We start from the raw sequence: 24,796 nt of genomic DNA, 5'->3' as shown, positions 1-24,796 counted from the left end.
GATATAATATACATAAAGTAAGTTAAAGTGAAGAGAAAAGACAAATAGAGGATCACGGAGTGGAAGTAAGAAGTCTTGAACTTGTTGAGACATCTATCTCATATTTTCTTTTCTATTTTGATGCGCAGAATGCAGATATGCTTAACTTTTGATGTATGATCTTTATGGGAAAAAGAGTAAAAAGAATATGACAACCAAACTGATAGGTCGAAAATTTTGTCATTTATGTAACCAAGGGAAGGAAGAGTACTGAATCCTAGCATTGTAGGCTTTGTGTTAGGGGTGTGGCATGGCCCTGCTGCAACCAGTTATACAGAGTTACAGACAGGTCGCATACAGCTACAATATTAGTAGTAGCACTAGAGTACCATGCGTACCCTCCATTGATAAACTCCGATTATGTTTTTCTCTGAATATCTCGCAAAAAAAATTAAGGATTGAATTTTGATCATGAAAAAAGAAATAAAATGGATCAAATAGTTAATAGGGAAGAAAGAGAGTATGATCATACTGGATTAAATTAGATTGGACTTCTATACATCGTCTCATAATTACTTAAAATCGTCCAAAAAATAGTTGAAATTAACTCTATAACCTTTTCTTTTTTTTTCTTAAATCATCACCACCCACCTCCTGCCAAACATCCACCTCCTGCCAGGCTGTCACTACCACCACCACCACCACCCATCTCCTAACAGACTGTCACCACCACCCACCTCCTACCACGACAAGCCCATAACCCCTGATCTCTCTCTCCTTCTCAAGCCCTTAACCTCTGAGTTCTCTCTCTCCTTCTCACTCGCCGCCCACCTCCTATTGTGGCAATGTACTCGGACTTTTGACGGCCACGCTGGTCCAATACCCCCGATGACCTGAGACCAAGACCACTAGTGGACCGCTCTCCCTCGACCATCAATTGAATTTCGCGAAAATTTTTAGGCTTGGGCGAACGTCTGCGGTGGATGTTCGCCTCATGGCCGGAACGTCTGGCCTGGATGTTCCACCGACGTTCCGGCCATGGGTGGAACGTCCACCGCGGACGTTCGCCCAAGCCTAAAAAAATTTCGCGACAATCGTAGGTGGGTGGTGGTGTTTGGGGGAGGTAGGTGACGGCGGTGGAGGGTCACAGGTGGCAGTGGGGAGGTAGAGGGTGGTGGTGGGGATGGTGTGGAAAAAAATAAAGGGTAAAATAGTCCGAAAAAATAGATTTGGGACACTTTTAAGTAATTTTGGGGCAATAATTAACAAACCTCCTTAAATTTTATATTAGAATCAATCGGTAATATAAGGAGTAGTGTGTTAAAATAAAACATTACCAATACTTTTTTTTTTCCTTTTTTTGGAAAATCCCATGGTAAAATTAATTTCTTATGGACAATTATTGCACAAAATCACTTACTCAGATGTCCAACAAGCTCAACTCCCCATCATAGAGAATATTTATAGTACATCTGGGTGTACCAGGTTTACCATGCTCATGGTACACCCAATACTATTTTCTCCAAATGAGCAAAATGAACAAATGAGCAAACATTTGTACTCATTTAAGAAAATGAGCAAACAATTTCATTACTAAATGAGCAAAATGTCCATATGAGCAAATTTGGTGTCAAATGAGCACATACAGTTCTAATTTATTACAAAAATACCCCTGGGTGTACCATGCTCATGGTACACCCGGGTGTACCATGAGTGAACTCCCCATCATACCATTCAACTTCCTTTTACTTTTATCAGTCAAAAAATAGAGTAATACTCTACCTTATTTTGAAAACTTTTGACCTATTCTATGAATCCGACTATAAATCATTATTAGTTTCCTTAAATAGAATTATGATAGTTGGAAGTAGAGATGCCTAACAATGCAGGTCCATCTAGCCCATCCCACCTCTTGGGTCTTGTGGGCTGAGCCCACAAAAGCGCGGTCTTGCCCAACTCGAACTGTGAAATTGATGGGTGGGTCGTGGGCCAATTTTTTATTTCAACCCGCAAAAGCCTGCAATTAAAACAACCAAACAGGCCTACGAAATCGATCAAGTATGATCCATGAACCGAATCAGCCTAACCCAAGTAATTATTCCACCATATTGTATATATATTTTAATCAAATTACATATATTCTAATTCAATCTAATTCAAAAATAATGAAATTATTCATTACTATTAACAATTGTATATATTATATTTATGTAACAATAATGAATGATTCCAATGGTTAAATAATTTTGAAAAAAAATATTTTTGTGTTGACCTGCTAGGTCAAAGTTCAATCCGTGAGGCCCACGAATTGTCAGAATCACTTCCAGAACAATAAAAACTGGTAACAGACAAGATTTTTTAACCCGTGGACTAGCCCGTCCAAACAGTAAATTTCACAATCTAATCCGGTGCCGTGAAATCTCAACTGGACTAGCTAAGATATTCGGATTAGCCCGCCTAGGGTGCGTTCTATTCAACTTATTGGACTTGAACTTATTGGAACTTATCTGAACTGAACTTATTGAACCTGAACTGAACTTATTGGAACTTATTAAACCTGATTGGACCTAATTGGGCCTGATTCAACTTATTGGACCTGATTGAACCTGATTGGGACTTATTGGACCTGATTGAACCTGATTGACCTTATTGGACCTTATTGGAACTTATTGACCCTGATTGAAACTTATTAGACCTTATTGGACCTGATTGAAACTTATTAGAACTTATTGAACCTGATTGAAACTTATTTGACCTTATTAGACAAAAACATTGACCATGAATAACATAAATATTACCATTAACGTAAATACTACCCCTCAAAATTTTTTATGGAATAATAATTATTATAATTCGTCCTTTAAAAAATAATAATTATTAATTATCTCTTATGATAATTAATTTAACAAAAAAAATACTATTTATATATTTGCCTATACATAACTATAACTATAATTATTATTATTATTATTGTTAACCTTAATTATTTGACCATGATTATAATATTATTCAATAGCAATATGAATAATCAAATAATAGGCAATAATACAAGTATAATAATATACATTGTGGTACTTTAATAAAAAAATTCTAATAATAACATAATCAGCTAATAGTAATATGAATAATAATATAATAGACATAATACAAATAAATAATAAAATAATGGACATAATATAAATAAATAATAAAATAATAGACACTAATACAAGTATAATACTATATAATCATTGTGGTACTTTAATTAAAATTCTAATAATAACATAATCCGCTAATAGTGATATGAAATTATGAATAACAAAATAGTGGACAATAATACAAATGTTTATTAAACATTGACTATTTGGACATTATTGGACCTTATTAGACCTGATTGGAACTTATTGGACCTTATTAGACCTGATTGAAACTTATTGCACCTGATTGGAACTTATTGCACCTGATTGGAACTTATTGGACCTTATTAGACCTTATTGGAACTTATTGCACTTATTAGACCTTATTGCAACTTATCTGAACTTATCTGAACTTATTGGACCTGAAACTTAATTTTTTAAGTTGAACTTATTCCAATGGTTAAATAATTTTGAAAAAAAATATTTTTGTGTTGACCTGCTAGGTCGAAGTTCAATCCGTGAGGCCCACGAATTGTCAGAATCACTTCCAGAACAATAAAAACTGGTAACAGACAAGATTTTTTAACCCGTGGACTAGCCCGTCCAAACCGTAAATTTCACAATCTAATCCGGTGCCGTGAAATCTCAACTGGACTAGCTAAGATATTCGGATTAGCCCGCCTAGTCTACACCAATGGCCATCTTTAGTTGGTAGCAAAATTATTGCCTCGTAAACATTAATGATCTATAGAAATTAAATGAGTTAATGATGAATGCTCCATAGACCATAAAGGAAGTAATCAAATATTACTACTACTTAATTATGGAGGAGAGTAGATGAAAATTGCGAAGGTTGAATAACACGGTCCACGTGGGAACAAGACATAGAAATATAGAATAGTCACTATCTCTTTTGGTGGGGAAGCAAAAGAAGAGTCAGAGTAATTAGAATAAATTCAAGTACAACTCATTTTTCAATATTCAATGACCTCCTTATTCATGCATTTTAATTTTATCTTCTCAACTCTACCCTTTTCTCACCATATATAAAATCAACTCCCATTTCTAACTTCCACTCTCTCTCTCTCTTCAAATGCCCGCTAAAAATAAAACCACCCTCCTTCTCATATGGGCAAGGCTTCCAGGTGGTTTCGGGCCTTTCTGGGCTTAAAACAACCCGACCCGAGCCCTAAACAACCCAAAGACAAACGCAGGTGGAGCTTCGTCAAATCCTACAGAGAGAAATCATCGTCAACTTCAAATACTAACACCACACGTCATCCTCCGCCTGCCACGTCGTCATCCTACGTGGAAGGTGGAGATGACGACGCTAATAAACACGCTATTGCTGTAGCTGCTGCCACCGCAGCTGTAGCCGATGCCGCTGTTGCAGCCGCTCAAGCCGCGGCTGCTGTTGTCCGACTAACCAACACCACCAACAACAACAACAATAACAACAATAATAATAATAACAATAACAATAATTCTGTACAGCCGGCGCAGGTTAGCAGGAGGACGAGAAATGGTGGGGAGAAAGAGATATGGTGTGCTACTGTCGTCATTCAATCCCACTTTCGCGGTTATTTGGTTGGTTTCTTTTCTTTCTCTCTCTTTTTCGTTTTAAACGGCGTCGTTTGGTGTTACGTCGTCTAGTTAGTTTTTCCCTAACGGAAGTTTGGCGATTACTCCCTCCGTCCCAAAATATAGTTCCCAATTCTATTTGGGTGTTCCAAAATATAATTCCTATTTTTATATTTAGTCATATTTTTCCATAATTTGTCCAGGAAAATCGTGTCCTATCACTTATTTGTTTTTTGAATTTTGTTTTTTCAATCTTTACTATTTTTCTTAAATTTTACTTGCATAAATTACCGTAAAAAAAAGAAATGTGAACTATAATTTAGACTAAGAAGTATTACGCTACGAAACGCGGGAATTTATTAACCACAATCCCGCACTCCACTTCACTAGTGTCAAGTGTAGTGTGGGGTGTGTTTTTAAAACTTTGTTATATTAGTAGGCATAGCATGTGATGATGTGAAGATGTGATGTGCTATTAAAATTAAAATAAAGTAGCTTTGGGACTTGAGTGTATGATAGTAGCCTTTTTGTTTTTGTGGGGGATCATTATTAGGCTCACTTTTAAGATTTTGTTCTATCTCTAACAACTTTTGGTGGATTATTTTGGCTTGCATCTTTATCAAATTACATCCTTTTTTCCTTGTCAAGATTGTTGCTATATTGTTGTTGGAGTTTTCAAGATATTATATAATTTTTAATATTTTTTATTTCATTTAAGTAGAAATTACAAAAATTTAATATTATAAAACTATACATTGAGATAAATTTAATAAGACGACACATGACTAATTGACTATATTTTTAATTTACATAAATCAAAATAATTAGTCAATGTTGATGGTTCATATTTTGAAACAACAATGTAGCAAATAAAAGAATCTAGGGAGTTTTCACTTATTTCATTGACTTTTCAAGCTATTGTGTTACGCACGATAATTTAGGTAATGTTACTTTCAAGTTTTTTAGAAGACACTTTTTTGGTAGAAAATAAGAAAAACAAATATCATAGTATTATTATTTTGGGATAATTTGACTATATTACCCTTACTTCACGTACTCCCCATTTTAATTACAGTATAGTAGTTGGGGTAAGTGTGTCAATTATATTCTCTTTTCTCATTTCTTAAAGTTTGTGCAAAAAGGTAAATATTGCAACTAAAAAAACGGAGGTAGGATACAATATATACTGCCCATTCCAATTCTCGTGGGTTCCACTCCCACACACCTTGATCTCTTTTGTGATTGTGAGTTGTAAATTGTAATGTTTGGTTTGTTTTATTTAGGCAACGAACTCATGGTTCATTGTTTAGCCGTACCTTTCTATTTACAGGACCTAGCTATCCAACCCCAAATCGTTATAGTAGTAATCTATTACTAGTAGAGTAGTAGTGATAGCAGTTTACAATTGAATTGCCAACTAAATAGGGTCATTTTGGTAATTCTCCAAGTATGGATTGAGTATTGAATAAGAGTGGGTTTTTACCGTTTTAGAGGTTGATAATGCCAATACACGGATTTGGAAAATACAGTTCATGGTTTGTTATTTGTTACCCTCGAAGCAATTACCCAGCAATTGCATACTTCATTATGATACTATGCACTTGTCTTCTTTACACTTCAGATTCACATTATAATGACAATGCCAAAACCTTATTAGTTCGAGTAGGATGTGGATGTGTAAGTGTGGTTGGTGGCCGTCTACATAGTATCATTTCTAATGCGCTCTATTATGTTACTCGGACTCGGATATGCTTTCAAGTGTTCAAATTGACTATTTTGTAGAACTTATTTAATCTTTTTGGCCCAAATGTGCGGGTGTACTACCCATGTTCGATTGTCGAGGATCGACAAGGGTTTGAAAGGTGGAATGAAGAGTTCGAGCAATATAAGCGCTCTATTTTCATGTTATCTTTGGTCTTCTAATATGTTCATAATCCCAACTCTCCACTATCCTTGCTACTGTATCATGTAGTCAATGTCTCAAATGCTTCAACCACAGTAATCGTATATACAACTCGAACCTTTTTCAAAATGTTTTCATTTCAGATCTTATCTGTAATATAGTAGATTTACTAGTACAAATTACAATGTATGTGACAATTGATTTTGATATTTTATTTAAGCTGAGATTCAATTGCCTTTGTGTTTTGGATTTATGTCAACTGTTCCTGGTTTATTTCGTGGGGTTTTTAGGCTTGGACTTTTAGGACTGGCTGTCCCCTAAAATCTTCATGATTGTTGATGTGACATGTGGGAATGCTCCTAGACTATTTCATTTTTTTATTCTTATTATTTTCAAATAATTATTAGTTTGGACAGAGAACTATCTTGCATGCATATATGTGTAATATTTTCAAATAATTATTAGTTTGGACAGATAACTATCTTGCATGCATATATGTGTAATATTAAATACATGGATGAGCTTCATTTGCTCAATCATGAACGAGAAGCTTCGGTTGGGGTGTTAATTGTTACGTCATGTTTGGTAAGATGTCATAAATGGTAATGTATTATAGTGTAAATTCGTACTAAATGTTCAATGGTAATGTTATTTCATCTCAAGATATCCAATTTCTTTCTAAAATGTCATTATTATTCATTACCATTTTAAAAGGTGGTATTGGGTGGTAACGGAAATTTATAAAGGAAATTTATGTTTTGTGATTAAGTTTCATTCATGGTTATTGATATGACAATTTCTTTACAAATTTAAAATAAATTAAATTACTATTACCACTATTTATAATCACTCATCAAACGACACATTAAGGTAATAGTAATGGTGAAGTGATGCATGGCTGAAAAACCACACTTGTTGAGGTCTAATTCCGCCTTGAATTGGTGAACTGTGATGATTATGGGATGGACCATGTTGTTCATGTCACTCTTGTCAGGTGGAAATAAATTATGGTAATGGACATTGAATTTTAAGTTCTTATTATATCTCATGTGATGTTGGCCTATTTCCTGTTAGTTGTTAGTGATTTAGGTCTGTTCTTTTGGACACAGTTTCAGTTCAACTCATCTCATCTAATTTGCTCTTATAGTTTTATTTCAGTTTAACTCACTAGAGTTTCAATTTACCTCATCTCATCAACTTTTCTCACATTTTTATTTTAGTTTAGCTCACCTCAGTTTAATTCAGTCGAAAAGAACATGGCCTTGGCCATCGTCCTCTGGTGCACTTAACCATAGTCAGACATCAACATGATATGTAGTTCACCATTCTATTACCCTCTGGTTTCTTATAAATTGGAGTAACATATTGTGGTTGAGATGACTCTAACTTGAAGATTACTTTAAAAATTGATGGTTTAAACTAGATTCATAGGAAATGATTGTCTTGTTACTTCACAATTAAATGACAATAATCCTTTTTTTGTTTGTCAACTATCCTAATAGTTACAAACTTCATAAATTATATTGTATGAATTACTTGTCATATTTGTATTAGTAGTAGTACTTAACAAGTGAAAGGAGTAGATCTTATCCATTTGGGTATTGATTGTTGTGCATTGCTTAACTAGCTACTACCCATTGGTAATATCCAAAAGGCAAATAAACACTTTGCCATAACATGCATGTGTACGTTGAACTTGAACCACTCAACTTTTCATTTTTGCAGCGTCTAAATTCTTCGACATGTTCTTCTACATATAAACAAGTTTCTGTAGATTGTCCTTTATGTTCTTACTGTTGATCCATAAGACAAGCTTCTTGAGGGCCTCCCCACGTTTGATACTATGAGAAATGGAAGCAATGCTATGTTTTACTGTAGATAAATTGCTGATTATAGTCAGACCTCGTGCATTTACCCTTCTGCAGATCTGAACTATGTAGTTGAATTGTCTTTGTCCTAATGAACAGTATCATCAAATATGTCATTTTCCTTGGTTTTCTTTTTGAAAACATAGTATGTTATTTTGTGCATTATCCTTGGTGCCAAAACTTTGTATACTTGGAATATTGGATGATTGAATTAAAATAACACAGAATCTGGTAAGAATTTTGGTGGGTTCAGTAAATATTGAATGCATTTATCAATTTTGCTGTGTTAATTCATGCAGGCTAGAAGAGCATTGAGAGCACTGAAAGGACTAGTAAAGCTGCAGGCTCTTGTTAGGGGACACATTATGAGAAGAAAAACCGCAGAAACGATGCGTTGCATGCAAGCCATGCTACGGGCTCAGGCTCGGGCCAGATCGATCCGCTCCTATATCCCTGAAACACCTTTTTCAAGTAGCAAATCTTGTCCAATATTTCACCCTGTAAGGATTTATTCTCTTTACCTTATGCTTTATGTTAATTTGAACTTGTCTATTGAGTGGTACTTGGTGTAGTAGGTGATTGGAGCTTCATTTGAGGTCACAATATCATTTCTTATCAATTGTGCCCTTTATATACGAGTAAAATGACGATTAAGTTTAGCCTAGAGTTGTAAGACCCTCTGTGAAGGGTTCAATTCCACCCATGTGAAGGGTTTAATTCTCATCTCTTGCAAAAAGGATAATCAATTTATCCGTTTCTTGCAAGAGAATTTTCCTTACAAAAATAAAATAAAATAATAGGTCTTTAATCCTCCTCAAGATATACATGGGTTGGGCATGGATTGGATACTGTCACAGATTCGAGTTCAATATGGTCTTTCTCCTTAATATACTACCTGTGTTATTTTTTTGATGTAATATTTGATTATTTTAATTCACTCACCAAATACGCAATCATTGCATTTTGAAAAAATAATAGTAAATTTGAACTTATCTTGTTGTAAAGTAAACTTGATTAGCTATAACATGCCTTTTTTCTCAAGGTGAAGAAAAAACCTAAACCTTTTATATTATGCAACTTGTATATGTTCCTTGAATTTGAAATATCTAGGAAGCTGCACTGAGTTTCTTTTTCTTGGAAAAGTTGAAAAAATATGACCCAAGTTGTATAGTATTGTGTACTTTATTTCTTCTTTTGTCAATAATGCTAGTGTGAATTAGGTTGTTCTTCACCTTTTGGGAAAAATGAAAGAAACCAATTATCTATCTAGTAGGTACAAAAGTGAAGTGGTTGTTGAAACAGTAGTAGACTCGGTCAATCTGCTTTTGAGCTGCTTATTTAAAAATTTGGTTCTGCAGGCTTATATTGACCTTTCTTGTATGTTTAGCAATTTCATTATAGAAAGTAAAATTTGATATAATCAGCTTTTGCATCAACCTTGTTTCTTTGCTTTGACAGTTGACACTGTTCAAAGTCTTGCTCTTTTGTGATTATCAAGTAATTAACATTGATTTATCAATCATTAATCTGAATTATGGTTTACCATAAAGTCACCTACTCTCTCCGTCCCAATTTAGTTGTTACATTTTGACCGTAGGCACTATTCACGTCATAACTTTGACTATCTTTTATTCCATATACATAAGAAAAAATATAGTCATGTTATGTTTGATTCGTTCCAATTTGAATTTTTCAAATATATAATTTTTATAATTTTTTCATATATGTAACTCAAAAATATTGATGTTTGAAAAGAAAATTTGATTAGCAACTAAATTGGGACAGAGGGAATAGTTTTCTCCCTGTTCATGCACCCTTTTATTATCCTCCAAAAAAAGTACCTTCTCTTCTTCACTTGATTCTGTTCTTTACTTGTGAATGTACTAGGTTTAATTTAATGATGTCGGTGATCTGTGTTAATTTCTTTAGGGACCCCTAACACCTGATAAATTCGAGCAAGTTGTTCGCGCTAAAAGCATAAAGCAAGATCATTTACCAAAGATCAAGGTATATATATCCTTCAATCACGAAATACCTGATGTAGCTAACTTAATGAACTACATAACCAATTTGTTCTTTTATAATGAACTAAAATGTCCAAGGATCACAAAGAAATCTGCTCCACTTCCTTGCTCCATTTAAAGCTAAATAGCCTACTCTTCTTGGTTTTGCTTACCTCAGAGGAACAGTTCAAAATCAAGTAGCCGGATGAACACCATGAGCCAGGAAAGACCAAACTTCGGCTCATCTTGGTCAGACTCTCGAGTGGACGACCCAATGTGGGACCCACGGGGAGCTACATCCTCCACGAGAACATGTCTGACAGATGATGATCGAGCAGACAGAATTCTCGAGATAGACACAGGGAAACCTCATTATAGCTCTAGAAGGAGAAGCCTCTTCGAAACCTCCTACTCTGGCCTTTTAACTTCAGATCAAGTAAGCCACAGCCTCACCACCTCAAAAGACTCCACAACTCACCAAACAGTTCATAGCCCTGCATCATGTGAAGTAGTCCAAACCTTAAAGCCTCTGTTACTTCCACAAGAGATAGTTGACGACAACAACTCATATTGCACGGCAGAAAACAGCCCACAGTATTGCTCGGCTGCCTCTCAGGGCGGTAGCAGTTCAAGGAGAGGGTCGTTTACTCCTACTAAGAGTGATGGTTGTAGAAGCTTCCTTAGTGGTTACTCTGACTGTCCTAGCTATATGGCTTACACCGAGTCTGCTAAGGCAAAAATGAGATCTCTTAGCGCTCCGAAGCAAAGGCCTCAGTATGAGAGAACGAATTCGACCAAGAGATATTCAGTTCATGGGTTTGGCGAGCATAACCCGAGATCAAATGCACATAGGGTTTCCGCTATGCAGGCTGGTTTCAGTAGCAAGGCTTACCCTGGATCAGGCCGATTGGATAGGCTTGGAATGCCTGTGAAGGATAGTACAGTAGTTTACTACAGTGGGTATCTGAATTAGAGAAAGTTGTTTTGTTAAAATCATAATTAGCCTAACTTATGTAATGCCTTAGGATTTTTGTTCTTTTTTTTTTGTCTTCTTATTGATCAAAGTATACTACTCATAAGGCTAACTTAATTAAGGATCTTTCTCAAAGAAGCTAATGCTTCTGTTTGTGCATTGTTGAACAAAAAATATTAGAGCTAAAATGTACTAATGTTATTCTTTTGGTTTGAAAAAACACAAGATATCTAAATGTGAGACAAGTAGCAGATTCTATACTCGGTAGGAATCATAGACTCGTCTTTTTAACATTTAGGTATCTAGTCATTCTAACTCTATTCGAGCTTTGAAGATAAAAATGAAATGCAATAGTTAAATGACGAAAATTGATGTTTGTGGTCCCATGAGCCTTGCTAGTTGTTATAAATGAACTTTATTATTGTTAGAGCAGACAAAGTAGTTGGAAAAATGGGATTGTGTAGTTAAAAAATTAAAGTACACTGGAGTGAAGTGTCCCATGTAGGAATTCTATGAGGTAAGCTGTCGGTGGTGGAAGTGGTGGTCATAATTCACACCAAAGTGCCGGTCATCGTACGGTCACAAAAATCCATGCAATCATGCTGTATTTAATCCATCATCATCAATGTAAATGATAAGGCAATGTTAGTCATATTATATTATTATGATGCTTAAGTAGTAACTAGTGCTACTTCAGCCACATGCTAAATATGTCATTATAACCAAGGTTGCTTTGTCTAATGGTGGGATTTCTACCTTGTTCGAAACTTGTCAGCAAGATTTAGAACAGTAGATGTGGGCCGGGTTTTCATTATGTTTCTTAGTGAGTCTTAATTATTTCTTCCGTTTCGTTTTAAATGCAACAAATGAATATTTTATATCTGACAAATAATATTTCTTTGTTGCATTTAAAATGAAATGGAAGAAGTATATAGTTAAAATCTGGTGGATCTTGGAGTGATCCGATTTAGTAGACTTCTTGTCTATCTATGTACATAATTAAAGATGGGACATATAGGAAATTACTATACAATATGCATAATTTTTCCAAAATATTTCATATTAAATTCCATTATGAGAATATGAATGTTTGGTAATGTGAATTTCTTGAAATTCTAGATTTTGCCAAGATCAGATGTTTGGGAAAATGGTGGAATTGAAATCGGGTCAATTCCATTAAAATTCAAATATTTTAAGACATGCTCAAGTTATTGTATCTCAAATTCCATGTATAATAATATCATTTGAAATTTTAACTAAAGGCTTTAGTCTTTCCTCATCTCTCTCTTTCTGCTCTCTTGTTCTGAACACTTAAATTGATATGGCGTGGAATAACTTATTTTTTCAAACAGGTAATTTTCATCACCGAGAACAAGAAATTGAAATTAAAGCAATATTTCCAAACATTCCCTTGGGAAAATAGGTTACAATCAATTTCCATTGTCTCCATATTAGCTCAAAACTCATGATGGCACATTTCAAGAGAGAACTTGCAATAGGGCTTTTCTAACCTATGCACCTAGTGCATTGGTTAGTTGTTTGCTTTTAGTTCTATATAACAAAATTGATAAATATGACATGGTTGATTAAGTATATTATCATCATAATTGATATCTAATTAATATCTGATTTCTTTTATGTGAATAATATCATATTAAGCAATGTTAATCTATAAAGAAACAGAACAAAAGCCCGTGAGAAAAATGCAAGTGTCTAATTGAATGACTCAATATAGAACATGTCACTCCCCGAAAATGCAATTCATACTAGTAATATGATACAGAAGATATAAATTGTCAAGAATCAAACAAACTTCCACTATTTACTAACTCATTTCTATAAACACAGTGATCAACAATATCAACCATTAACAAAACAACAACAAATAACATGATGTTTGTATTGCTATCTACTCATGTACAATGATAGCCGAATTCGATCTATATAAACCAAAACCGAACGAGAAAAAAGAACGTGAAAATATGGTAATGAACATATGAAAGTGAAGAAAAGAAGGGGATAGGCATCGGCATGTCTTCTAATCATTTCCCGCATTCCCATCTTGAAGTGGGCACACATGTGAGGTATCGGCACCATCTGCAATGATCATTCCCATTCTTTCCTTGGAATAGCATTACCAATGCAATTATAAATCTGCATGAGCACGAAGAAATACCGTGTTAACTTGGTCAAGCTCCACATCAATATGTAACAAACTATACAGAATGCAGTCACATGATACACAAAATCCCACTCTAGGGACAGGCCTGGTTGCGCTTGCGTAGGCCAAGGCTGCATAAGCTTAATATCCCTTCACAATCAACTCTACCAAGAACCTCATTTGCGGTAATGTAATGTCTGGATGTAAATCATTTACTATAGTCGGGAGTACGAACCTAATTTGAACTACCCAGAACCTATTTTCGTAACCAAGGATTGGTGAGGTGCTTTAGGTTTGGATTTCGTGTGTTCCATAATCCATACAATGAATCAGGGCCTTTGAGCCACTCATTACTCCTCTCTGGAAATAATATCATATATTCCTATACTATATTGATATATCTGGATTGGAAACATGCCTGGATTTAAATCATTTACTATAACTTAAAGTAGTTTGTTTCAATTTGATGCCATAATCGACAGATGCTGTCGCTGGGACACACCATTGGGGCATATGGTATGAAAGGAAAAAAAAAAAACTAGTACACCTATTTCGGAATTTCTAGACACAAGATTCCTCATCTGTTTGCAAATGGGTTGGACACTTTGATCTTCATGGAGAGACATAAATTTGAATAGTATTGGAACTATAAAAAACGGTAAATTCTTACCCAGCTACCAGTGCCGCCAAGGCAATAAAGAATAACACCACTTGGTATGGCATGTATTTGGTTTTCACACGTGCATGTTCTGGCAGTTGATGGCGCTCCCGCCACCCAAATCGAGGACGTAGGAGTAAAACAAAACCAAGTAGGAATCCTGATACAAATCCTCCAATGTGGGCGAAATTGTCAACATGAGGAAGGATTCCAACCGCCAAGTTGATAGCGATCATGATCAAAAGTGTGAACAGAGCAGCAGCCTACATGAAAACAAAGAAGCACTTGAGCTGAAATTCATGAAATATACCATCTTATTTTAAGAATCTTGCAATTAATTGGTTGTGGATTGTCTAGAGAGCATTTTCTTATGTCCATTATTTTCTCATTGCGGAAATCAACAAAAAAAAATCAAGGAACTCTATAGGATAAAAGTAACAGCCTATTGCTCCTAGACTGGAAGTCTGGAACTCCAAAAATCATTAAATATGAAAGAAACAGAGAGTTACGGCAGCTACCTTATTTGCATAGATTGTCCAATTAGTAAGAAGCTCAGAAAGCATAGCACCAAGTAGTCCAAACAAGGCACCAGAAGCTCCAACAGATATATTCTGTTGGAGAAAGAGTGCAGATAGTACAGATCCACCCACTCCTGAAACCAGGTAGAGCATTCCAATTCGAACTGCCACAAGGCCGAAAGACAATGGTGAGTACTCATTGAGTCAGTGGTATATTAACTTTTACAATACATATAAAAAGGCAAAACTTGTTCTCAAATCTAAATGCATAGATTCATTTCTAATGTGGGATGAGAGAGCATACTAAATCCAAATTGCTGCTCAAGGCGGATACCAATGAACACCAAACTCAGCATGTTCACAAGGAGATGAATCACACCAGCATGCAACCAGATACAAGAAATGAGTCTCCATCCTTGATGCTGATGCACCACCTTATCCCACTGAAGAGCCCCCAGTTTCAGTAATCTGCAGGAGTCAAATAGCACCAATCAGGCAATCAGTATAAGGACATCTTTGTGGTTAAAGCGCACTAAGCAAATAAGTAATTAATTATGGTTAAAGAGTAGAAGTGTATGTATTAACTAATATGGCAACACACTATGCTATCAAACTGCAAGGAGTAGGCTTGATATTGGGTATACGCCATATCAAGCAGTAAACATTCACAAACTTTTGAGCGTCATCGACAGAATACTCTTTCCCATAAGAAAGACGCAGTGTCCAGCAGAATCAATGTTTAACACCAATAGAATTCTCCAATTAAGGACATCATCTGCATCACAACAGCTAGGCCAAAATGTCATCCTACTTGGTACATTAAATGACGTCACCAATACGCTACTGTTTCAAGCTTTGCTAACAAAAATATTTCCTAAGATGGATTTAAGTTGGGACTTTATGACAACATGCGCTATTCGATTAAATACTTGGTACTTAGTAGTTTCAATTTAGCTTATTATTCATAGCCCTTGATACAATGTTAAGCCATTTCCTTATTTCAAACTAAATCTTGAAGTTATGCTCCTTCATGTAAAAAGTCAAACCATCGCCATCGTGAGATAGAGAGAGTACAAAACTATATGTTGACCCAGAATCCCTGATCTTCCAAGGATCCCATAGCAAGTTGTATTACTTAATGCTACAGTCAATTGACAGTTCATACCAATAAGCCTTTCACAAACACACATCTTAATTCCATCAAAAGTACCTTAATGTAGAGAAGTTTGACATTTTCTATGTGAACTGCCTGGCTTAATGACATATTGGCATGTAATGGGAAGAAAACAGTATAACGTTTAACACAAAAGTCCGAAAAATCAAATAAATTATGTAGTTGTTTACCAAGTACAAGCAACAAGTTCAACAAAAAAATGAAATACTCAGCATGTATTCAAAATGGTAATCTACACCTTTCATTAGGGACCACTAGAACACAAATCATCAATACCAACTAATTTCTTTACCACTTTAGGAAATACATTTAATAACTATTGTTCATATATAAAAACTGAAAAAAAATATGAAGAGAAGGCATATACTGATACCCGGCCAAATACAAATTCTTGGATGAGACAGTCTACCTAAAATATATGATGTGATCATGTATTACTCACCCAAAACATTATAATGTAAGTACGATAGCTAGAAGTTACCCCGTTTTTACCGGGTGTTATCATCCATAACAAAGAATTGGCAACTTTTTTACTTATTTGGTTTAATTGTCTAACATACCATGTCTTCTAAGTAACTACACTACCTAATGTGACAACAACTGCTTCTAATCAGAGTGTACGACTCAAACTACTGTCAAACAAATAACTGAATCAGTACGGAATATTTGATGATGATGCTGTCATCAATGGTTTAATCATAATCTCAACCATCCAAAATAGTCAAAACTTGAGAACAGAAACAAGCAATTAAAAGAATTGTTATGCTGAAAGAAAAACTCCCATTTATAATTTGACCTCAAAAAAAATAGAACTCAAGCAATCCCAGATTCCTAGGTAATATGAGGGATCAATACTCCCAAATTCAACATATTTTATTCTCATACAAAGGCAATTACTAAAACAATTGATGTATTTAGCACACACCCATATCAGAAAGCAATCAAAATCAACCAAAAAAGTTCTAATATTAGAAAAAGCAAATACAAAACCACCAAAGAACTGAAAATCAAGCATAGTTCAGAAAACACACATAAAGCTACAAAAATCAACCACAATAAAGAACCTAATTTGAAGCTAAACAACACAGAATAATCACATTAATTCATCAAAAAATTACATTAAAAGCAGCAAAAAACTGAACAAAAGTGACAAAAAATAAAACCCAGATGAAAACAAACAAAAGAAATAAGAAAAAGAAGGAAACTTAACGTGTTAGAAGAAGGACCCAGAAGAGGGTTTTGGCGAAGAGGTTGAAAAGAGAATCGACCAAGAAAACGAGCAACACAACCATCAAATCCAAAGTTGTTTTTAGGGCAATTATTGATGAACATGACAACAATAAACATAGCAACATTTGCAACAACAATCATAGGTACCAACCAAGAAGTCCATTGTCTTTCAGAAGTTTCAATGTGATACCCAGATGATTGTTGTGGGTAATTCACTTGATTATAACTTTGATTGTTGTTCACATCCCTATTTTTCTCCAGATCTCTGCTACCCATCATTTTTTTTCCTAGTTTTCAACTTTCTTTCTTCCTTTCCTATGAAATTAATGCACAAAAAAGAGTTCTTTTTGTTGTAGGTTTTAGTTTATGTGAGATGAAAGTGGTTGAAATAAGAAGAAGTGTTTGATTGGGTGGGTGGGAGAAACGGGTGTTGAATTGATGCGAGTCGGTGAAGTTACTCTTTGAAGGAGGAGAGAGAGAGAGAGTGGTGGAGGTGGTGGAGTTAAAATTGACTTGAATAACAACGAACGAGGTCAAGTGGGAAGATTGATTGATTAATAAAGATAGAAATTGAGAAGGTGTTGTTAGTTGTTACAGCAAATTTCTGCTTTAAGTATATGAGTATGAGTAACCGTGTACCTACCGTGTGTTTTTTGGTTCTTACTTCTTACTCGGTTTGGGGACGGCGGGTGGAGAGAATGTGAAATTTTGGGTTCTACGAAGGAGTTGTAGTTGGTAGTAAGGAACAACTCGCGAGTTACTTGAGATTAATTCGATCAAAGCCCGATTGAGTGAGTTTAAATTAAACTCGAGCTTGATTCGAAATGTTGGTGAGTCGAGTTGAACAACTCGTTACTCGACTCAAAAACTCGTGAGAAGCTCGAATACGCAGACATTTTTCCATCTTTTGTTATCTTTAACACGAGACACTTGCAAGCTACTCGAAATATAATCGGTCAAAGCTCGACTCTGTCAATACTCGACTTGGACAAAACTCGATTCAAATGAGCTCGAATCAACTCAAACTCAACTCGAAATGCTAACAAGTCGAGTCGAGCTAGCTCAAACTAGAACTCGACTCGCATCATTGTCACCCCTAGTTGGTAACTTGCTAGTTGCTAATGATATTTCTTTCATATGACAATGTCAACAAATACGTATTATTTGTGAGGTATAAAATATTTATTTGTTACAGTTATTATATTACAGAGAAAGTACATGTTTTTTGTTGTATGTAAGTGACTAATCGTAGTGACGTAAACGTAATTCAATCCTATGTTTTGAGTATCATCCTCATAAAACTATATCAACTAAGTTAGATAACATCCACAAGTAGAAGCTATAGTGGTAACTAAGATCCTTAGATAGAGATATGTTTATGTATTCATTGATTTTTATTTGCTTCATTTTTTTTGGTTATTGATTGGAAGGGTGTTCGGTACTAAAAGTTGTACAAAAATTATAGAATAGGGAGTTTAAGTTCATGGACCAGCCTAAGCCTACATTCTCCTAATAAGCTTATTTCGTCTCACTCTAACTCAAAGTTATCCATATACATTTCGCACCAACCTAGTTTGTGTTTGAGATATAAGACGTAATAAACTTGCTTTTTAATCGCAAACTCCCCCCGATGCCAACATCTTTTGAAGACTCTATGTTCCCAGCATGGTCCATTTGCATAAGGAGAACATTTATCAATTATTCGCTATTGATGAGTACTTCTAGTTTTACAATCTTTTTTCTTTTAACTTCTACTAATTGTTAACTAAGCTATGAAGGCCCATATTGTTTTATTAGGAAATAAGTGGTTTGGATACGATAATCTAAATCTAAATTTTTTATTTAGATTCGATTCAAACTAAGCCATCAAAAATTTGTACTGGTATTTAACACTTTTGTCTTCGTTATTCTCCATAAAGGATTTTGGGAGCACAATTCTTTCTTGATAATAATCAAGTTGTGCAGACTCTACATGTCCATTGCAATCTGAGCATCTATGTCCTTGATCTTCCTCGGAAATTTCATTTCCACACAATCAAACTTGTTCGCACACCCATTGCTTCTAGAATTATGTTGTCTCCTACTTTAAATGAAGATATTCAAATTGATCCTTTTTTGAGTATTATAGTATACTTGATGGCTAATGCTTTATACTTCCAGTCGCACACAGGCAAACCCATAAGGGCCATAACTATATGCTATAAGCATTTTAATTTAACTTGTTTATGTTAAAGAGGTGTACATTCCTAGAGGGAATTATATTATGCTGCTGGTGTAGGGTAGCTAATATAGGACATATAATGTAGTAGTGTGGTCCTGATCCTATTTTGTTTTGCCAGCTTAATGTTGTTTGTCTGCTAGCTAAATGCCAGATTGTATATGTGTCTCACTGTGAGAAGACACTTGATTCCATGACCTAGGGATCCACAATGTGCTGCCTATATAAGGTCTCACATGTTTGTATGACGGCTAAGCAAGAATGAATGAATGAGAAATCTGCTGACATTGAGAGAACAATTACTGTTTCATTGAAGCTCTCTAGTGACACTATGAATGTCATCATGGTATCAGAGCAAGGTTGTTGTGTTCTCTTCAAACGATGATTTCATTCTGTAAGTCCTTAGTATACATAAAGTTTGTGTCTTTAAAAACTTCAGCTTTATTTTATTCTCTGAGTTAAGGTGTGTGGTGAATCATCTATCTCTCATTGAGTTCTAAATATATAAAGAAATGGTGCCTGGAATAGATAGCTCAAGTCCATTATACTTACATCCCTCAGATGGGAGTAGTTCCATAAATGTAGAAAAACTTCAGGGATCCATGAACTATAGATCCTGGAAGAGATCCCTGGAAATAGGTTTAGCCTCTAAGAGAAAACTGGGGTTTGTAACTGGAACTGTAAAACGTGATGCAACTGATAATGTTAAGCAAGAGGCTTGGGATACTTGCAATAGCATGGTGATATCTTGGATTATAGGAAATGTCAGTGAGTCCATTAAAAAATCTATTATGTTCCTGAATAGCTCATGTGAGATGTGGAAACAACTTGAAAAAAGATATGAAGTGACCAATGGGTCAAGAAAGTATAAGCTATGTAAACAGCTGTATGAAACCAAACAAGGTGAGAGGAGCATAACAGACTACTATATAGAAATGAGAGGTGTATGGGAAGAGCTTGAGTCACTAAACAGCTTACCACCTATTACCACCATGACAAATGAAATCAATGCATTTGTCAAGGCCATGAATGAACAGCAAGAAGAGCAAAGGCTGTTTCAATTGCTTAATGGGCTGGAGGAAGTGTATGTTGTTCAAAGAAGTCACCTTCTGATGATGAGTCCTCTGCCATCAGTAGATGTAGCATGTAGCTATCTTCATCAAGAAGAAAGCCAGAGAGAAGTTCTGAAGCCTGTAAAGGAAGAGATTGAGGCTATAGCTATGCTAAGCAAGAGTAGTGAAATGACCTCTGGAGAGTGTGGAAAAGTAGGACACACTAAAGAAAAATGCTGGAGAATTGTAGGATATCCAAGCAGACATCCTAGGTTTGGAAGAGAAGGAAAAGAAAAGGCAAGGGAGCCATGGAACATGGGCAGAGGAGGCAGATGGAATAGAGGTGGAAGGAGTAATAGGGGTGGAAGAAGTGCTGCTAATGTGAGAAGCAATATGGATAGCAGCTCAAATGCAGCAAGCAGTGCAAGCATCACACCACAACAGCTTGAGCAGCTGATGAGAATGTTGCCAACTCCTTCCAGGAATCATGGCTCAGACACTGAAGAGGAAATGGATTATAGTTATGCAGGTATGGTGAGCTGCAATCTAGCTGATTGTGTAAGATCTGAATGGATAATAGACTCAGGGGCCTCAGATCATATGACTGGGTCCCTGAGCATGATAAAGAATCCAACTCAGATGAAGGTAGAGCAGAACATAAACCTACCCACTGGTGAAACTACTATGATTACTCATAGTGGTGAAGCTGTGCTGAAATGTGAACTCAGACTCAAGAATGTGCTTTACATTCCAACATTCAAGCACAACCTTCTATCTGTTCAGAAACTTGCAAGAGATGAAGATTGCAAAGTGGATTTCTTCTCTGAGTTCTGTATCATACATGACAAGAAGAGCAAAAGAGTCCTGGGAGTAGGAAAGGCCATGCATGGACTGTACTATTTAATTGATAAACCACTGAGTGAAATAGTGGATGAATGGAAAAGAAGAGGTATGAAGGAGCAAGATATACTGCAGAGAAGTGAAAAAAACCTTGCAATGAATGCAAGTGGAAGTGTGAAAGTGCCAGACACCATACATGATGTCCCTAGCATCAGTGGGACCACATTGTGGCACTGGAGGCTGGGACATGCACCAGTAAGGAGAATCAGCAAGATCAAGGGTCTTGTAGGATTTAAAACTGAACAAAGTGACATATGCATCACTTGTCCCCTTGCAAGATTCACCAAACTTCCATTCAGTTTGAGTGAATCAAGAGCATCTCAACTATTTGAACTAATCCATATAGATATATGGGGTCCATACAAGCTGGCAACCAGACACAATCAAAGATATTTCTTAACAATAGTAGATGATTACAGCAGAGTTACATGGGTGCATTTATTAAAACACAAGTCAAATGCCTTTGAAGCTATTGAGAACTTTGTTCATATGGCATTGACTCAGTTTGAGAAGAAAGTGAAGGTGTTGAGAAGTGATAATGCCCTTGAGTTTGATGATAAGCAATGCAGACCATTCTTTGCAAAAATGGGAATCATACATCAAACTAGTTGTGTGGATAGGCCTGAACAGAATGGCAGGGCAGAGAGGAAGCATAGAAACATCCTAGAAATGTCAAGGGCCCTGAGATTTCAAAGTGGGCTTCCACTTCAGTACTGGGGAGATTGTGTGATGTGTGTTGTTCACATAAATAATAGACTACCCACACCTGTCTTCAACAACCTAAGTCCTTTTGAAATCCTGTATAAAAGAACACCTACCTACTCACACCTTAAAACCTTTGGGTGCCTTGTTGTTGCTAGGAACCCCACCAGGGAACAAGACAAGTTCAAAAGTAAGGGAGTGCCATGTGTATTCCTGGGATACCCCTATACTCAAAAGGGGTATAAGTTGCTGAATCTAGCTACAAATGCAACATTTGTAAGCAGGGATGTAAGGTTCTATGAAGGAATCTTTCCTTACAAATTGTTCACTAAGAATGAAGGGAAGAATATGAGGAAGGAATTGATAAGTGGTGGAAATGGTGATGCTGTAGAAGAAGAAATGGTGAAAGTAACACTGGTGAAGGTGATGACAACATTGGTGAAGGTGGAAGTGAAGTTGTTGACACAGGAGTTGCAGAAGAAATAAGAGAAGTGAGAAGGTCTTCCAGAAGACATAAAACACCCACATGGCACCAGGACTATGTGGCCAACAACATCACCACAAACACTAGCCATACCACACAAAATCAACTAAACCTACCACCCACCATTACCACAAAATCTTCTAAGCCTAACTCCACAAAAGCCTCACAACCTATAAAAATTGAGAGTGTGACTCAAACTCCCACTAGCCACCAATTCTTCTGTTTTATGTCTCACTCTCTGTCTCAGAAGGAACCTACTGGGTTCAAAGAAGCTTTGAAGGATAGTAAATGGGTTGAAGCTATGAATGAGGAGCTTAGTGCTCTAGAAGAGAATCACACCTGGAATATTGTTGACTTGCCAGCTGGGAAGAATGTTATAGGGTGTAAGTGGCTGTACAAAGTAAAATACAACTCAGATGGGAGTGTGAGTAGGTACAAAGCAAGGCTAGTGATTATGGGAAACAGACAGAGGCATGGAATTGACTATAATCAAACCTTTGCCCCTGTGGCAAAGATGGCAACTGTGAGGTCTTTGCTTGCTCTTGCTTCCATAGAAGGATGACATTTACATCAAATGGATGTTAAAAATGCCTTCCTTCATGGTGAGTTGCAAGAGCATGTGTATATGAAGCTGCCACCTGGATATCAGGGGCTTGGACACAGACTTGTAGTGCAAAGTGAGGGAGACTATGTGAAACAATTGCACAACAGCAAAGTTTGCAAGCTGAACAAATCATTGTATGGGCTCAAGCAAGCACCCAGACAATGGTTTGCTTAGCTCAGTAATGCTCTGAAAGCTAATGGTTTTACTCAAGCTAAATCTGATTATTCTCTATTTACTCAACAACAGGAAGATGTGATGCTTGTGATCTTAGTCTATGTGGATGACTTGATCATAGCAAGTAATAGTATGAATGCTATTGAGAGAACAAAAGCATTGCTGAGCAGTCATTTTCAGATGAAGGACCTAGGGATCCTAAGATATTTCCTGGGAATTGAGGTGGATCATTGTAACTCAGGGATCTTTCTAAGTCAAAAGAAGTACATACAAGACCTGCTGAAGGAATATGGGATGATGAACTGTAAGCCAGTCAGGCTTCCTATGGATAGCCACACAAAACTTAGCTCTACTCTTGGAGATCTTCTTCCATGTGCTGAAGAGTATCAAAAGCTTGTTGGGAAGCTTATCTATCTGAGCTTAACAAGACCTGATGTGACATTCACTGTCAATGTATTGAGTAGATTCATGCATAAGCCAACCAATGTTCATATGCAGGCAGCAAAAAGGGTTCTTAGATATCTTGCTGGCTCAATGAGTCAAGGTATACTTCTTGCCAACACATCTTCAGCTCATCTTCAAGCCTTCTGTGACAGTGACTGGGCAGGGTGTGCCAGCACTAGGAGGTCCACATCAGGTTTTTGCATCTTACTTGGTGATTCACCAATATCTTGGAAGTCCAAGAGGCAATCTGTAGTTGCTAGAAGCAGTGCTGAAGCTGAGTATAGGTCAATGGCACTCACAATTTGTGAAGTAATGTGGCTTAAACAGTTGTTTCAGGACCTTGGGGTTACAAACATGCACAAGACTCCTGTATTTTGTGACAATCAAGCTGCCCTGGCTATTGCTTCCAATCCTGTTCATCATGAGAAGACCAAGCATGTGGACATTGACTGTCACTTCATCAGAGATAAGACTAATGAAGGAGTTGTGCTTCCTACTTATGTCTCCACCAAGCATCAAGTTGTTGATGTGTTCACTAAGCTTCTCTCCACACACCAACATCAGAGTCTTCTTGGCAAGCTGGGAGTTCAGATGCCTCCTCACTCTCAGCTTGAGGGGGTGTGTTAAAGAGGTGTACATTCCTAGAGGGAATTATATTATGCTGCTGGTGTAGGGTAGCTAATATAGGACATATAATGTAGTAGTGTGGTCCTGATCCTATTTTGTTTTGCCAGCTTAATGTTGTTTGTCTGCTAGCTAAATGCCAGATTGTATATGTGTCTCACTGTGAGAGGACACTTGATTCCATGACCTAGGGATCCACAATGTGCTGCCTATATAAGGTCTCACATGTTTGTATGACGGCTAAGCAAGAATGAATGAATGAGAAATCTGCTGACATTGAGAGAACAATTACTGTTTCATTGAAGCTCTCTAGTGACACTATGAATGTCATCAGTTTACATATAAACCTAACACAAACTCGACTCGACCTAACCTATTTACCAGCTTTTTCTTACACCACTGTGGGCAAGTACCCTTATTCACTGGGAAA

The 24,796-nt window shown here is 36.3% G+C and overlaps 4 protein-coding genes across 4 annotated transcripts; 3 read left to right on the top strand and 1 right to left on the bottom strand.

Annotated features, from left to right (window-relative positions):
* Positions 1-4,098: 4,098 nt before the first annotated feature.
* Positions 4,099-11,683, top strand: LOC104892330 (protein IQ-DOMAIN 22). Its single transcript, XM_010678229.4, has 4 exons — positions 4,099-4,682; positions 8,747-8,947; positions 10,377-10,454; positions 10,629-11,683. Exons 1-4 carry the CDS (start codon positions 4,224-4,226, stop codon positions 11,421-11,423), a joined length of 1,533 nt encoding a protein of 510 aa, XP_010676531.2. The 5' UTR covers positions 4,099-4,223; the 3' UTR covers positions 11,424-11,683.
* A 1,533-nt stretch (positions 11,684-13,216) lies between these two features.
* On the bottom strand, positions 13,217-17,765 carry LOC104892329 (RHOMBOID-like protein 2). Its single transcript, XM_010678228.4, has 5 exons — positions 17,145-17,765; positions 15,065-15,228; positions 14,761-14,924; positions 14,255-14,505; positions 13,217-13,577 (listed from the first exon to the last, which is right to left on the bottom strand). Exons 1-5 carry the CDS (start codon positions 17,441-17,443, stop codon positions 13,466-13,468), a joined length of 990 nt encoding a protein of 329 aa, XP_010676530.1. The 5' UTR covers positions 17,444-17,765; the 3' UTR covers positions 13,217-13,465.
* A 4,981-nt stretch (positions 17,766-22,746) lies between these two features.
* On the top strand, positions 22,747-23,082 carry LOC130591666 (uncharacterized mitochondrial protein AtMg00820-like). Its single transcript, XM_057395339.1, has one exon. The coding sequence runs from the start codon at positions 22,747-22,749 to the stop codon at positions 23,080-23,082; it is 336 nt and encodes a 111-aa protein (XP_057251322.1).
* A 12-nt stretch (positions 23,083-23,094) lies between these two features.
* On the top strand, positions 23,095-24,369 carry LOC125497956 (uncharacterized mitochondrial protein AtMg00810-like). The gene is made up of 2 exons (XM_048645686.1): positions 23,095-23,235; positions 23,371-24,369. Exons 1-2 carry the CDS (start codon positions 23,095-23,097, stop codon positions 24,367-24,369), a joined length of 1,140 nt encoding a protein of 379 aa, XP_048501643.1.
* Positions 24,370-24,796: the final 427 nt, after the last annotated feature.

The sequence above is a fragment of the Beta vulgaris genome, chromosome 5, assembly GCF_026745355.1.
Source record: "Beta vulgaris subsp. vulgaris cultivar EL10 chromosome 5, EL10.2, whole genome shotgun sequence".
Classification (NCBI taxonomy): domain Eukaryota; kingdom Viridiplantae; phylum Streptophyta; class Magnoliopsida; order Caryophyllales; family Amaranthaceae; genus Beta; species Beta vulgaris.
The sequence above is the reverse complement of the archived record's forward strand: the minus strand, read 5'-3'. Positions and strand labels throughout refer to the sequence as shown.

What these genes read in the sequence shown, in the direction of transcription:
- LOC125497956 (XM_048645686.1), top strand. Translation starts at nt 23,095, where the DNA reads ATGGATGTTAAAAATGCCTTCCTTCATGGTGAGTTGCAAGAGCATGTG. An exon ending in AACAATTGCACAACAGCAAA is followed by an intron (nt 23,236 to 23,370) that starts GTTTGCAAGCTG and finishes ACTCAACAACAG; the next exon opens with GAAGATGTGATGCTTGTGAT.
- LOC104892329 (XM_010678228.4), bottom strand. Translation starts at nt 17,443, where the DNA reads ATGATGGGTAGCAGAGATCTGGAGAAAAATAGGGATGTGAACAACAAT. An exon ending in TGAGCAGCAATTTGGATTTA is followed by an intron (nt 14,925 to 15,064) that starts GTATGCTCTCTC and finishes GCCTTGTGGCAG; the next exon opens with TTCGAATTGGAATGCTCTAC. An exon ending in GGACAATCTATGCAAATAAG is followed by an intron (nt 14,506 to 14,760) that starts GTAGCTGCCGTA and finishes GTTTTCATGTAG; the next exon opens with GCTGCTGCTCTGTTCACACT.
- LOC104892330 (XM_010678229.4), top strand. Translation starts at nt 4,224, where the DNA reads ATGGGCAAGGCTTCCAGGTGGTTTCGGGCCTTTCTGGGCTTAAAACAA. An exon ending in CTTGTCCAATATTTCACCCT is followed by an intron (nt 8,948 to 10,376) that starts GTAAGGATTTAT and finishes TAATTTCTTTAG; the next exon opens with GGACCCCTAACACCTGATAA. An exon ending in ATCATTTACCAAAGATCAAG is followed by an intron (nt 10,455 to 10,628) that starts GTATATATATCC and finishes TGCTTACCTCAG; the next exon opens with AGGAACAGTTCAAAATCAAG.
- LOC130591666 (XM_057395339.1), top strand. Translation starts at nt 22,747, where the DNA reads ATGTCTCACTCTCTGTCTCAGAAGGAACCTACTGGGTTCAAAGAAGCT.